The 14,467-nt window shown below is 40.6% G+C and overlaps 1 protein-coding gene across 1 annotated transcript; it reads right to left on the bottom strand.

Moving 5' to 3' along the window:
- Positions 1–13,042: 13,042 nt before the first annotated feature.
- LOC142150944 (olfactory receptor 4E2-like) lies at positions 13,043–14,044 on the bottom strand. Its single transcript, XM_075206185.1, has one exon. The coding sequence runs from the start codon at positions 14,042–14,044 to the stop codon at positions 13,043–13,045; it is 1,002 nt and encodes a 333-aa protein (XP_075062286.1).
- Between the last annotated feature and the right edge of the window lie 423 nt (positions 14,045–14,467).

The following is a 14,467-nucleotide window of genomic DNA, read 5'->3' as shown; positions in this document are numbered from 1 at the left end:
CAACGGCAAAGCCTCGGGCCATGCCAACACAGTTTCAGCCATTATCTTACTTAGCTTGTTCTTTATAGTACTGATTACTCTCTCCACCTTACCACTGGCTTGTGGTCGGTAAGGGGTGTGGAGTCTGCTACTGATTCCCATGAGTTTACACATATTTTGGAAGATATCACCAGTAAAATGGGTACCCCTATCACTTTCAATGATTCTAGGGATACCGAACATACATACGAAGTCTTGTACAATTTTCTTTGCAGTGAACACAGCAGTATTAGTGGCTGCCGGATATGCTTCTACCCAACCGGGTAACACATCAATACACACTAACACATACTTTAAATTCCTGCACGGTGGTAATTGGATATAGTCAATTTGTATTACCTGAAAAGGTCTGTCTGTAGGAGGGATGTGGGATGGCTCAGTTGGAATAGTTTTCCCAACATTTTTCCTCAAACAAGTAAGACATGACATTGCTTTCTTACCAGCTTGAGAGGAAAATCCGGGAGCACACCAGTATGCTCTCACCAGTTTGCACATACCTTCTTTACCCAGGTGAGTCAGGCCGTGTGCTGCTTCAGCCAGGCTTGGATAGTATGTTCGGGGAGCTACAGGTTTACCTTGTCCATCCCTCCAGAGTCCTGAGGACTCTTGACCACATCCCTTCGCCTTCCAGACCGCCTTTTACTGCAGGGAACACAAATCTTGCATTTCAATTAATTTCTGCATGTCTAATGTCTGAAAAACCATCATAGTCTCGGTCGATACTGTCATAGGTTGCCCTGCTGCCCATTTAGCAGCTTCGTCTGCCCTGTTGTTGCCCAATAACACTGGGTCTTCTTCAGAGGTATGGGCTTTGCACTTTATGACGGCTACTGTTCTGGGTAACTGTATCGCTGTCAGAAGTCCTTTTATGTGTTGTGAGTGTGCCACTGGTGTACCTGCTGCTGTCGTAAAGTTTCTAAGACGCCAAAGGGCCCCAAAATCGTGCACTACCCCGAAGGCGTACCTAGAGTCAGTATATATATTGGCTGATTTACCCTCTGCCAATTCACACGCTCTCCTTAGTGCTACCAGTTCCGCCACCTGGGCTGAGTGAAGTGGACCAAGGGGTTCAGCTTCTACCACATCCTGATCGTCTACAACAGCGTAACCAGTACATAGCTCTCCTGTCTCTGTCTGTCTATGGCAACTTCCGTCTGTATAAAACGTAAAATCTACATTTTCTAAGGGGGTGTCACGTATGTCGGGCCTTGCAGTAAAGGTCTGATTCAGGTGTTCCATACAGTCATGCGTGTCAGTATTCTTGCCTAACTCATCATCAACCAGGGTCTCCTCACCTCCCACCCTTTGTGTCTCTAGAGACACATACGGAAGGTATGTAGCTGGATTTAAGGTGCTACATCGTTTGATGGTGATGTTTGAGGGTGCCATCAGGGCTAGTTCCCACTTTGTGAATCTAGCTGAAGAAACATGTCTGGTTTGGGCTGAATTTAACAGAGCTGATACAGCATGGTGTGTATAGATGGTTGAATTATGTCCTAATACTACATCCTCGCTCTTACTTACTAGAAGGGCCATTGCTGCTACACTTCTGAGACATGTTGGGAGTGATCTTGCCACATTGTCTAATTGTGCACTGTAGTATGCTACCGGTCTGCTAGCGTCACCATGTTTCTGTGCGAGGACACCTGCTGCACAGCCATCAACTTCTGTACAAAATAGCTCAAAAGGCTTTTCATAATCAGGTATTCCCAATGCAGGTGCTCTTGTCAGACTATCTTTAAGATTAAAGAACGCTTGCTCTGACTCTTCTGTGTGTACAACACATTCTGGTTTTGAGGAAGAGACTAGCTCCTGCAATGGTAATGCCAGAATAGAAAAACCTGGGATCCAGGACCTACAGTATCCACACATCCCCAAGAAAGTACGAATCTGCTTCTGGCTCTGCGGAAGGGTCATGTGTTGTATGGCCTCAATTCTGTCGGTTGTCAGGTGTCTTAGCCCCTTAGTAAGGCAGTGTCCTAAGTATTTGACCTTAGTCTGACATGGCTGTAATTTATCCTTTGCCACCTTGTGCCCTGTTTGTGAAAGATGAAGCAACAACAATTTAGTATCATGTAAACATGACATAAAAGAATCAGAGCACAACAACAAATCGTCCACATATTGAATTAGAACAGACCCATTGTGGGGTTGAAAGGATTGCAAATAGTCATGTAAGGCTTGGGAGAAAATACTGGGGCTGTCAATGAACCCCTGGGGTAGTCTGGTCCATGTGTATTGCACTCCCCTGTAGGAGAATGCAAAAAGGTATTGGCAGTCAGGGTGAAGAGGGACTGAAAAGAAAGCAGAACATAGATCAATGACAGTAAAATGACTGGCAGACGGTGGAATCTGCATGAGGATGACAGCTGGATTCGAAACTACGGGGAATTGGCTCTCAACAACTTTGTTAATTCCCCTTAAGTCCTGGACTAATCTATAGCCCCTCCCCCCACTCTTCTTCACAGGGAAAATGGGACTATTTGCTGTGCTGGCTGTACGGATTAAAATCCCTTGTTGTATCAGCCTCTCAATAACAGGATATACCCCTAGTTCCACCTCCGGTTTTAATGGATACTGTGGGATTTTTGGAGCTATCCTACCACTTTTTAGATTGACCATGACAGGGGCTACGTTTGCCATCAGTCCAGTGTCCTGTCCATCTCTGGTCCTTAGGGAACCTGGTATTTCCAGCAACATCCCCTTTACTTGAGATGGACTTTGTTCTATAACAGGAGAGTGTAACATTAACCTTTGAGGGGTGTCCAATATGTCCTGTACCTCATGTGCAACCTTCTCGGGTATATCTAGGAACACACCATCTGGAGTACAGTATATGACACATCCCATTTTACATAACAAGTCTCTCCCTAGCAAGTTAGTAGGAGCCGCTGCAGCTAAGAGAAACGAATGCTTAGTATGCAGAGGGCCGATAGTAACTTCAGCGGGTTTAGTTAGAGGATAATGTAACACTTTTCCCGTTACCCCCATAGCTGGAATAGTTTTACTGGTCACCTGTAGATTGAAAGGAGAGGTTATCACAGATCGGGCCGCCACTGTATCTACAAGAAAAGTTTGTTTCCTACCAGCTATGTCAACTATCATTGTTGGTTCTTCACACTGACTCTCAGTTAACCTCACTGGCTGTAGACTACAGGTATGACCTGACCCCTAGCGCTGACTATTGATTTCCCGCGCAGCATTTGCTGCCGTAATATGCGCGGGTAGATGTGAGTCTTCTAGTCTATGTGAATCCTTTCTTGGAGGATATCTATGTGACCCACCCCTCTGTGTATTGAGTCTTTCCTTTTTACAATCTCTCATGTAATGTCCTTCCTCGTTACAGTTGAAACACCTGATCACTTTAGGTTTCTTGTTATATGGGTTGTATGCTGGTGGTCGTGTATGCACCCCTTCTAGAGCCTGTATACTTACCGTTATTAACCTATCACTTTTCTCCTCCCTTTTTCTAAAAAGGTTTTTGTCATGCTCCACAGCAGACTCCCTAAGAGAGTCTACCGTGACGCCTCTCCAATTAGGTAATGTGGTTTGTACTCTCGTCTTTAAATTTTCTCTAAGGCCGTCCATCAGTACTCATACAGCTACCTCTCTGTGATGTGGATCCTCAATTATATTGGATATCCCAGTAAACCGTGCGATCGCTGTTATAGCTCTAGCAAAGTAATCTGAGGAAGTTCCACTATCCTTTTGTTTAATGGTGAAAATCTTACTCCAATTTACTACTACTGGAAAACAGATGGCTAAGTGTTTGACAATTTGTTCTATATTCCGTTGGTTAATCTCATCAGTCAAGGTGTCATCTTCCTCCAACAAACAATCTTCAATAAATTTTTGTATGTTAGTATTGGGAGGAAGACACGCCCTCAACACTACCCGCCAATCCTTACTGGTTGGTTCGTGAGCATTTCCTAAGTCTTTAACAAATTTCTGACATTTAGCTAACTCCTTTCTAGGATCTGGGAATTCAGTCATAATGGAACGTAATTCTGATCTAGTCCAGGGACAATGCATTGTAACATTTCTTAAAGGAACTACACCATCCTTATCCGGTTTCCCATTGGGAACTGATATTGTGCGGACCAGGAACGCACCCTCTGGTACACTGACTTCAGGGGACACTACAGGATTTACTGGTTCTAGATTTAGAACGCTTTCACTCCTAGTGATCACGCTACTCTCACCTATCTCAGCCATTTTCTCATACTTGCGCTGAGCCTCTGGTACACTAACAGCATGGGCAGTGGCCGAAATCACAGTGGGTTCATCTTCATTTTCAGATACACTTGATTGAAACTGGCTTAAAACAGGGTACAATTTAGCAATTTTTCTATTTTCAGTTTTAACAACAGCTGTACTTACCCCTCCCGCCACATTATGTGGCGGGGGCGAGCTTGCGCTGAGTTCGCCACGCTTCTCAACGCGCGCTTTTCTTCACGCCTACTTCCGGTTTGCATTCGCTGCTCTGCCACGTGTTACCTTCCATTTGCCACAATTTTAAACAATCATTATGTCTATTTCTCTTTTTCGTTGACTTGATCAACCATACTTTATCTTTTACAGTATTTAGTACCTCTGCATTAAAACTTCCTATTGTTGGGAAAGGCCTATCACAAGCTTTGGTCATCTCGACCCACGTGTCACAATACACAGTTGCGTATGCACCATATTTCTTACACATGAGAAACCTCGCTGAACCAATAGGGCCTTCCTTAGGCAGTACACTGACCATCTCTAGCGTATGCTTAGCACCCATGTTGAACAATATACCTTCTACCCGGAACACAGACACACCGCAATGCTCTGTTCTTTCCACCAAATAATTTCAACTCTGTTGCTATACTCACCGCTAGAGATCTATAATGCTCGGTGAACGTATTTCCTTTAGCCGCGTTCACTCGCTTTTCTCGCACCAGGCGAGGATCCCTGATACAGAAATATCACTGTGGGCCCCAAGGGCTATCAGCTCCTCGATACCCTGGCTCAACCACAAAATCTGCTGAGTTTATTATCGCTGGGAGCGCAAGTTGATACAATCAACCTACCTTTCCAGTATAATTCCTCCTAGCTGCTTCACCAATTCGCACTAACGGTGCGGTTAGATCGCACTGCCTACCAATACTAATTATTAGCAAACCTTGCGATCTATTGGTTTTCGCATTCGGTATACCTGCCCTGTATACCGTGCTTCAGTTGGGAAATCCGCCTCGTCAGACAGCAACTGAGTACAATGAATAATGAACAGTGTATCTACGTTACAACATCACACACTATACACCTTTTCTGCGCAAAAAAATCAAAAAGTTCCCAACAACAGTCATAATATCTCAAAGGCTTTCACAAGTAATTATACTATGCATGTATAATAACTATCAAAACGATTGTTTAACCACGTGGCAAATCTACCGGAAGTTCGCGTACGCACAGCAGGAAATATACATACACTAAGCAATGCAATACAGTTAAAACGCACAATGACAGAAAAAAGAAACAGTTTTCTCTTTTGTCCCTAGGTTCTAGTTAGCGTGCCCTAGATAATGCAAAACGGACATTCGGTTTCACAACACAGAGTAAAATTCAGGTTTTGAACACCATGCGTTCTTACCCGTTTATGACGCGTCTCCACCCTTTGTTGCGGAACCGAAATCCGTTGGTCTTGCGTATCATCGGCAACGAAACCTCCAAAGCTCACGAGCCCCCAAATTGTTATGTGCGTATTGTCGCTAACCAATAACGATTGTCGAACCTCGAGTTGTGTTTCCAAAGCACAGAGATTTATTCGCAAATAATAGAATAAATATATGCTCAAGCGAAGTAATAGTAAATACAGCCGTTACTTATCGCAGGCGCTCTGGATCCAGTGCAGTCATTCAATCCTGAAGTCTGGGGATAAGATGTCTTCACACTGGATCACAAGCTGCTGCTTATATATGCAATCACATACAGTAATACAATGAAAATGGAATAGCTTGCATCTATTGGTCCAGGTCTCAAGAAGGTCCAAGGGGTCGTCATCATTGGCCAGTTCATACAAAGGAATCCAAAGGAGGGGGTCATCTCTGCAGGGGTATGCTCTGCTCTTTCCGCCAAGATTCCTTAGTCTTAAGTAGTTCATAATTCCCTATCATTCATAACTTGCGTATGCACTCTGCGATTCCCTCGCAGAGTGAACCAAACAGTAGGATATGTGACAAGGTTCATTATGATACCACTCATGATGTTATTCCTTCAACCCGTTCCGTGTATTTCACTAATATGCATGTAACTCTGATATAACATATAAATACTACTATATTTCGACATAACTGACTATGTGTTGCAACTACCATTAATGTGTACTATTTTATAAGTATGCGTGTTTGTGCGAATGTATGGTAAAATACCAATTACTGTTGCTGCCACGTGTAGTGGATGCGTACGCCCTTTCACGCCGTAGCGTGCCCTTGTACGCCGTAGCGTACCGTTCGCATCTTTTCAGACAAAGACAACCAAGTTTGCTAGACTTTAATTGAAATGACTTTATCCAATTTACTGACTTCGACAATATATATATGTATATTACAGATTTTCACTGACCCCATGATTTGGTTTTTGTTTTGAATCTGGATTAACTTCATGTTTTAGTTTTGGCTTTGGTTTTGGTCTTGCGTGTTTTGGTTTTGGTCTTGGTTTTGGATCCTGATTTTTTTTCTTAAATTCCTATTTTTTTTTGCAAAATTCAAATATTTTTGCTTTTTTCCCCCTACTTACTTATTTACCTCAATAACACTAATTTCAAGTAATTTGCAGTCAATTTTTCACAATATTATTTTCATACACTTTCAAGCGAAGACTGCAGCGACCTGGCTGGATGCTAAGCGGCAAAGCACTGACACAAACACACGGCAATTCATAGCACATCTAGGAAACATTGCCACACAGCAGTGGCAGAAAAGGAAAGTGGTGCAAGATGGAATTGTCCTTGGATCATGAAATCAGATTTGGTTCATTTGATCGCTCCACCCATTCCTTGGATAACTGTGGTAATTCTACAGCTAATACATGGCGATGAGCGCTGACCCCCCCGGGATGCGTGCTTTTATTAGACCAAGACCAATCCAGGGTGCCAGACAATACACTAAAAGGAGCCATTGTAATTCACAGCAAAAAGCAAGTTCATCACTGAGCTTCAAATCAGCCCCAATTCCCAAAAAATTATAATATAGGTAGGTACTGTGACGTAAAGTGCAGTTTACAAACACTTTGTGCAATACTGATGAAATAGCAGCAAAGTGGAAGGTAATACATATACACATCTATTTAGACATCCATGCTTACATTACTTCTGCAAGCAACGCTGTTCTTTGTTATTAAAACTGTTGTCTTTATACCGTTCAAAAAATTAAAAAGAATCCTCCACCATTCTTTGGATGTTGATAGTTACAGGTCTTTTTTTCTTGCCAATGTGAAAGTTGTTTTTTTACATTTTTGTTTTCCTGACTTAAAAACACTATGCACTTTAACATAGGCTTTAGCAGATGACATAGAGGGATTACTATCATTATGACTGGTGCCAGCAGCTGCTTGGTGCTCCTGGTCTTCTGTGTACTGCTGTAAATCCATTTTGATAATACAGTACAATATGACTGCAGATTTAGAAGACCAAGCCTGCCAGACCTATTTCAGCAATAACAATTAGCGATGGAGCAATGGAGCTTTCCTGAATGTCACTGGAGACTTTGAAGAACACTGCTACCCCTCCTCTTTCTTTTCTACATATGACGCTGCCTGACTGCGTTAAAGACTGACAAAAACTGTGCTACCCTTCTGTGTCCCTCTGTGAAATGGCGCTGGATCACCCTGGAGGGCAGTACTTATAGAATCCAAAACTCGCGAGATCTGAGATCCGATAACGAAACAATTACGTTTTGCCTCGTTTTCAATTCCGGGGGGCGCGCAAAAGTCCCGAGCCAAGCCGGTTCTCATATATATGATGGGGCAGAGAAAATAATAGAGTAGTTGAAATAATTGTGAAGCAGTTCTGTAGAGATCAGTCAGCTAGAATAGTTTGCTGGTCAATTGATTTTAATTTCAATCTGTCAGATGAGGTAGTGGCTACTAGTTGTTAATAATGCATATATAATAGTACTAGTGTATAGACCTAGTTAGATATTATTACTTTCTAAGTAGTATATTTACCAACGAAAAACAGGGTGCTTTTGCTGTATGACTATTAGCAGTGGAATCCAAAAGACAAATTGATTTATTTAAGTTTTTCTAGTGAAAGTAATCTTGTGTGGGGCAGTGACATCTTAAATAAGTTTGGAAAAACTGGGTGTTTGCTTGTGAGCTTCACTGCAGTAGAACCATTCCTTTTTTTAATTTGCAATACTTGTCAAGTTGAAAAGGGTTATTCAATGACATCTATACTTAAAAAGGGTGTTTGCATATCAGCGTCAATGCTGCTGCATACACCAAAAATCGTAAATATTCTAATCTTTTCTATTTTTCAATACTTTTCAATTTGTAAAGGGTCATTCAGTGACATCTATATTAAGTGGTAAAAGAGTGTTTGTGTGTGAGGGTTTTATCTGGGCATTTTCGACATTCAGCGACCGTATGTAGAACATTGCAGCGGCTGCAAAAAAAAAAATTACATTTGTCATTTGCCATGACACCTATTGAAGCAAGTCCATTAGATAAATTAGACAATTAAAAAAGTTAGTGTAAGGTGCAAGAGATAAAAATGATGAAACACTAGGCACACACTAAATTTGGAACATTAGCATGCATCATGGAGAGTGAAGAGGCAATATCAATCATATGTCATTGGATGGCCAGAGATATTAGAGTCACGAGCCACCAAGCTAGCCGCGACAACTTGCCTACCTCTCTTCCTTGCCACGTCCCGGCAACCGGGATACTCTGTTCTCCGATGCCACATGCAGGCAAGGAGGATGACAGAAGGGCCCGCACACACAATAAGACCTAATTCCTTAACAGTCAACAGAGGCTGATTTTGTCAATCTATGATCTGCGTTTTGATTTCTCCCTTTCTGTATTTAAGGCAGCGAGGGCTTAACCTACCTGTGGGTTAAAGTGTTTGTGCCACACATTAGCTGACTTAAATCTGATTGATTCCTTTTGTGACCCCTTCCACAATTGAGTTAAGACCTGTGGGCATTCGTTGATCTTTGAGTGCAACTAGCTCTATGGGAAAGGTGGCTGTTATAGGTGAATACCTTTTATCATCTGTTCTAAAAGTTTATGACGGTAGCCGTAACATTCAGTAGATATTTAGACAAGTAGATAACCAATTGTACAACACTACTTAATTTGTCGTCGCTATATACATAAATGTTGATGATGATAGATGGAGGTGGCCTGCACCCATACTACAAAACTTCAAAGACTACACACACAATACATTTTGAATGTTACAGGGCATCTATCATAGATAATGAAGCTAGAGAAACAGACATAGGTCATTCAATAGACAGTTGTATGAATGAATAGATTTAGACATTTATAAAAGTAAATAAGTAAATAGACAACGGTGGCCTGTACTCATACAAAAAACTTCAAAGACTAGTACTATGCACTTCTTGATGAGCAGAGCATTCATTGTTATCCAGGAGCGGAGCTTTCAAATACCTTGTTTTATTTAAGTGGTTGTTTATGCTAAGATTGCAGTAAATGTGGGCCATAATAGTGCCCTTGTGAATCAAGATAACTCTGATATATATACCATGTATATCTACATCCAGTTACCATGTCTAGTTTGAGATTAAAATTTAAATCTCGGATTATCCTATTAGCTAATCTCAAGTGTGGTATCTGACATTTGATACAGGACCTGAATGGATGGTTCCCTTGGTCTGATGCCGGAAGGCGTATGAAGTTTGGAGCCCTAAGTGCCTGTGCTTCTGGAGGGCAGGGCCCGTAGGTTAGCTGAAAATACAGTGGTGGTGGTGGGAATGGAACTCTAACCTTGTGCAACTACAGGATAAAGGGGACTGCCTGAGACTTGCGGCGGAGGTGGTCCCCAAGACCCATCCATATAAATATGGAATGTACATGATTAATGTTTATAATATATGTTCCATTAGTGATGTGTAAGAAATATTTAAAACAGATAGTTGAGGTGGACTATTCAGCCAATAGTTGCCCTTCCAAAACAAGTAAGTATGTATAATACATTGATGCAGCTTTGGTTGCCCAAAACATTTGTCTTAAGAATGCAGTTGAAAGTCCACATTCTGAGAAATTAAGAGGACAGATTTTGGTTTTGGTAAAGAATACATGTAACGATCTAGATATGATGGCTGATGATCTACGCTATGTGACGGACCCTAAAGAACCATATAGACCAGGGGTCAGCAACCTTTTATCAGCCTCTATCAGTGTGCCGGCTAAAATCTAGTCAAGCCCAGGTATGCCAGTGTTACACACACATATGTCAATATATAGAAGCAACTATGGCGTGCCAGATTACACTGCTCTGCATGCTATGTCTGACACGCATGCTGGGGGTTGCCGACCCCTGGCATACACTGATTATTTATTTTTGGAATTAAATGGTAGAAAGCAAATGCAATGATGGCAAAATTGCAAAATCCTTCACTAAGACAGCTATCTGCAGATTTCGGCCAATACTGGTGAAAATTGGGACAGTTGTGAAGAGATCATTACAAGATAGACTGGAATTTACTGGAAAAGAATGCTAATGCTATAAACAGTAATATAGTAGCAAAAATGACTCAAAATGACATTATTTTACCAATTTTTCACAATTTGTAATTAAATCCAGATCCAAAACCACAACCAAAAGCTTTCACGATTTTTTGGCAAAACCTGTCATAAAACCAAAACACAAACCAGTTTTAGAGCCAAAGCGACATCCAAAAACCAAAACACAGGGGTCAGCACACATTTTTACTATATATACAATAAAAACAACCAGTAGCCACTACTCCGTCTAAACTCTCTGACAGACTGAAAAACAATTGAACAGCAAACTATGCTAGCTGAGTGATCCCTACGGAACTACATTAAAATAATCACAGCTATTCTATTGTTTTCTCTTTCGCTCTTTCACCCTGTTTAATGTTGTAATCTGTTTAACCCTGATTTTCAGAGCAGATCACTGCAGTTAACATCTCCCTACATGGTGTTTGTTCTAAATTGGCAGATAAGAACACAAGTGAGGGCTATGTAAAAATTATATAGATCCAAAACTCGAGAGATCTGACATTAACCAGGAAATTACCCTTTGCCTCGTTTTCAGATCCGAGTTTGGTGCAGTAAACTGAGTCATGACCAAATCTTTGATCTGTCGGAATTCTCAGAATCCCATCCGCTCATCTCTACTTCAGAAATATTAAAGTTGTATTCAGCTTCTATGTGAGTTTGTTAATTATATGTTGTGTTTTATTGCTGATGTGACAAGTTCCCAGTGCTGAAGTAAATGCATTTTTTGATTATGTGTAATTCATTGAGGGAAAAATAGTGGATAACAGGAACAGGAAGGACACTGTACCAAATAGAAATGTAAAAACTATAATTTATTTTGCAGTGGATCAAATTTATAATTAGAAGTTTAAAAGATTAACTAAAAAAAAATTAAAAATAAGTATTCAAAATGATTTCAGTGCAAATAAATGTAATAGTAATACAATATTAAAGAGCAATGTGTAATTTCATATCGTTATTAGAAGGATATTGAAAACTAAATGACAAGTTTACCTAATGCAAAAACCATCTTGCAACATTCATATAGAAAATGAGAATGCATTTACACATGCTCTGCCACTGGAATGCGAACTATTGCTCTCTTTTATTAGCATTGTCATGCTTTGATATGTTTCCTGTAGTGCCCTTCTTTGAGGATCTCACGTCCTAGTGGGTTCTTTGAAATCACCTAGGCAGATTGCTACAACCAAAACGCAGTTTATTCTACATGGCAATACAGGCAGGCGGATATGCAATCTCGAGACAGATGCAAACCTTTGCAGGTACAGCATACGCATTTGATGGAACTGCAATCCCTAGTCACTAAGTCACAAACACATCATACCCATGTGACGAAAGCGCATTTCCTGCTGACTAATTCACAAACGCAGTATACACATGTGATAGTCACTTATCCACGAACACAGCATACATACCCAAGCTACAGAAGTGCACATCCTAGTGACTAATCCACAAACACAGCATACCGATATGACAGAGGCAGAGTTCCTAGTTACTAATCCACAAACAAGCATACATACCAATGTGACATAAAAGCAGTTCCCATGAACACAGCATACCCATGTGACGGAATCGCAGTTCCTAGTCACTTATCCACTACTGTTTCAAACAGTCAAAAACACAGGTATTTCCCCTTCAATATTCCCACAGTGCTGGGGCTACTGGCGGGCAGACTAGGAGTGGTAGTCAGCTTGTGATTGGTGGGAAATTGAAATGCTTAACCATGAGTGTCCTTCCCCTGGCAGTTGACCTGTGGAGAAGGTGCCTATGAATCTAATCCAGGGTACTGTATAATGATAACCTTGCTGGCTAACCATGAAAAGGTTGATAGTATCTGCATATGCTAGTTGTTTAGCACAGACCCATTGTTCTCTTTTATCCCTGATTAAACACTCAACTTGACCACATTTAAGAATACCTTGTCTAACTTATAACCTTAGAAATATATCACAACATTAGCCTACTGTATATTCACAATATATAGCAACATTCATAATACAACTTTAAAACACATATACAGTATTAAACCTCACTGATCTACTGGATATTGTGTGCATTAGTAGCGCCCAAAAGTCTTGTGCTTAGAGGCACTATTTAAATCAAAGTCCAATGGAAGTGGAGAAGCACACCTTCAATAGACTTAAATGTAAAAAAACCTAGAACGCTTCGTACAGTAATTCTTCCCTTGATCACATTGTGGCTCTATCTAAAGCATTTTCAGTTATGACACCTTTGAAATAAATATCATTTCACATTAATTTTGTTTCATATTTCTCCCCCAGAGTTTTTTCATGGATGTCTTCATTTCCTCATTCCTCAAGGTATAGATAATTGGATTTAGCATTGGTGCTATGATAGTGTAGAACACAGTCACCACTTCATCAGCTTGAGAGGTTTTGGATGGTCTCATGTAAATGAAGACACTAGGTCCAAAGAACAAAGTTACCACCGTAAGATGGGAAGCACAAGTTGAAAATGCTTTGCGTCTACTTTCAACATTTCGTATTTTAAAAATTGCCTTTCCAATGCCAATGTATGATATTAGGACAGCTAAAAAGCAGCCTAGTGCTAGAATCCCACTGTTGGTCACTATCATAGCATCAATCATGGTTGTGTCAGTACATGCCAGCTTTATTAGAGGTGGGATGTCACAAATGAAGCTGTTAATTTCATTAGGGCCACAGAATGGCAGCCCCATAGTTAATGTTGTCTGGATGTTGGAGTGAGCAAAGCTAATAGCCCATATTACTGCTACCATCCAGAGACAAAGCTGTTTGCTCAGAATGCTGGAATACTGCAGTGGTTTGCAAATTGCTACATAGCGATCATAAGCCATAGCTGTAAAAATCAAACATTCTGCACAGGCAAAGAAGTGAAAGAAGTACAGTTGAGTGATGCATCCATTAAATGAAATAGATTTCCTGTTAGAAAAGAAATCTACCAACATGTTTGGCACAGTTACAGATGAGTAGCAAAGATCAATAAAAGACAGTTTACCAAGGAAAAAGTACATTGGGTTATGGAGACGATAATCTGCCCTGATGGTCAACATGATCACAATATTCCCACACAGAAGCAAGGTGTATAACAGCAGGAAAAGTGAGAAAACAGCGTACTGGAGACTGGGGGGAAAGGCAAAAACCACAAAAACAAATTCTGTCACTTGCGTTCCATTAAATTTTCCCAACATAGCGGTCAAAGGATGGGATTTCTGTGGGTTAACCATGTAATCTGATATGTTATTAAATGAATCCATTGTCACAAATGTCAGCTGTAGTGTATATTTGGAAAGAAAGTATTAATTAAGGGTGTCAGTCAGGAGCAGTATTGTGTTAATTTATTCCGTATAGTGTGTTGTATACCTTGTTACATAGTCATTGAGGTTGAGAAATGACACATGCACATTACTTTGAGCCTTTCAGCTAAAACAAACCAAACATTAACACTGAAGGGCCCTCAAATTACTATGAATACCTGTAGCAATACTTTTTACGAAATTACATAACGAGCTGCATAATTACACAAAAATTACAAACACATCAAATTACAAAAAATGTATATATGTTATGTAAAATAAAATAAAGATTAAGTTAATGCATTTTCCTCAAAAAAAGTTTGACAATTAATTACCTGGTGGGGTTACAGCCAACGTGATCTGATCCACTTAATCGTATTAAAT

This window comes from Mixophyes fleayi, chromosome 1 (assembly GCF_038048845.1).
Source record: "Mixophyes fleayi isolate aMixFle1 chromosome 1, aMixFle1.hap1, whole genome shotgun sequence".
Lineage (NCBI taxonomy): Eukaryota > Metazoa > Chordata > Amphibia > Anura > Limnodynastidae > Mixophyes > Mixophyes fleayi.
The sequence above is the reverse complement of the archived record's forward strand: the minus strand, read 5'-3'. Positions and strand labels throughout refer to the sequence as shown.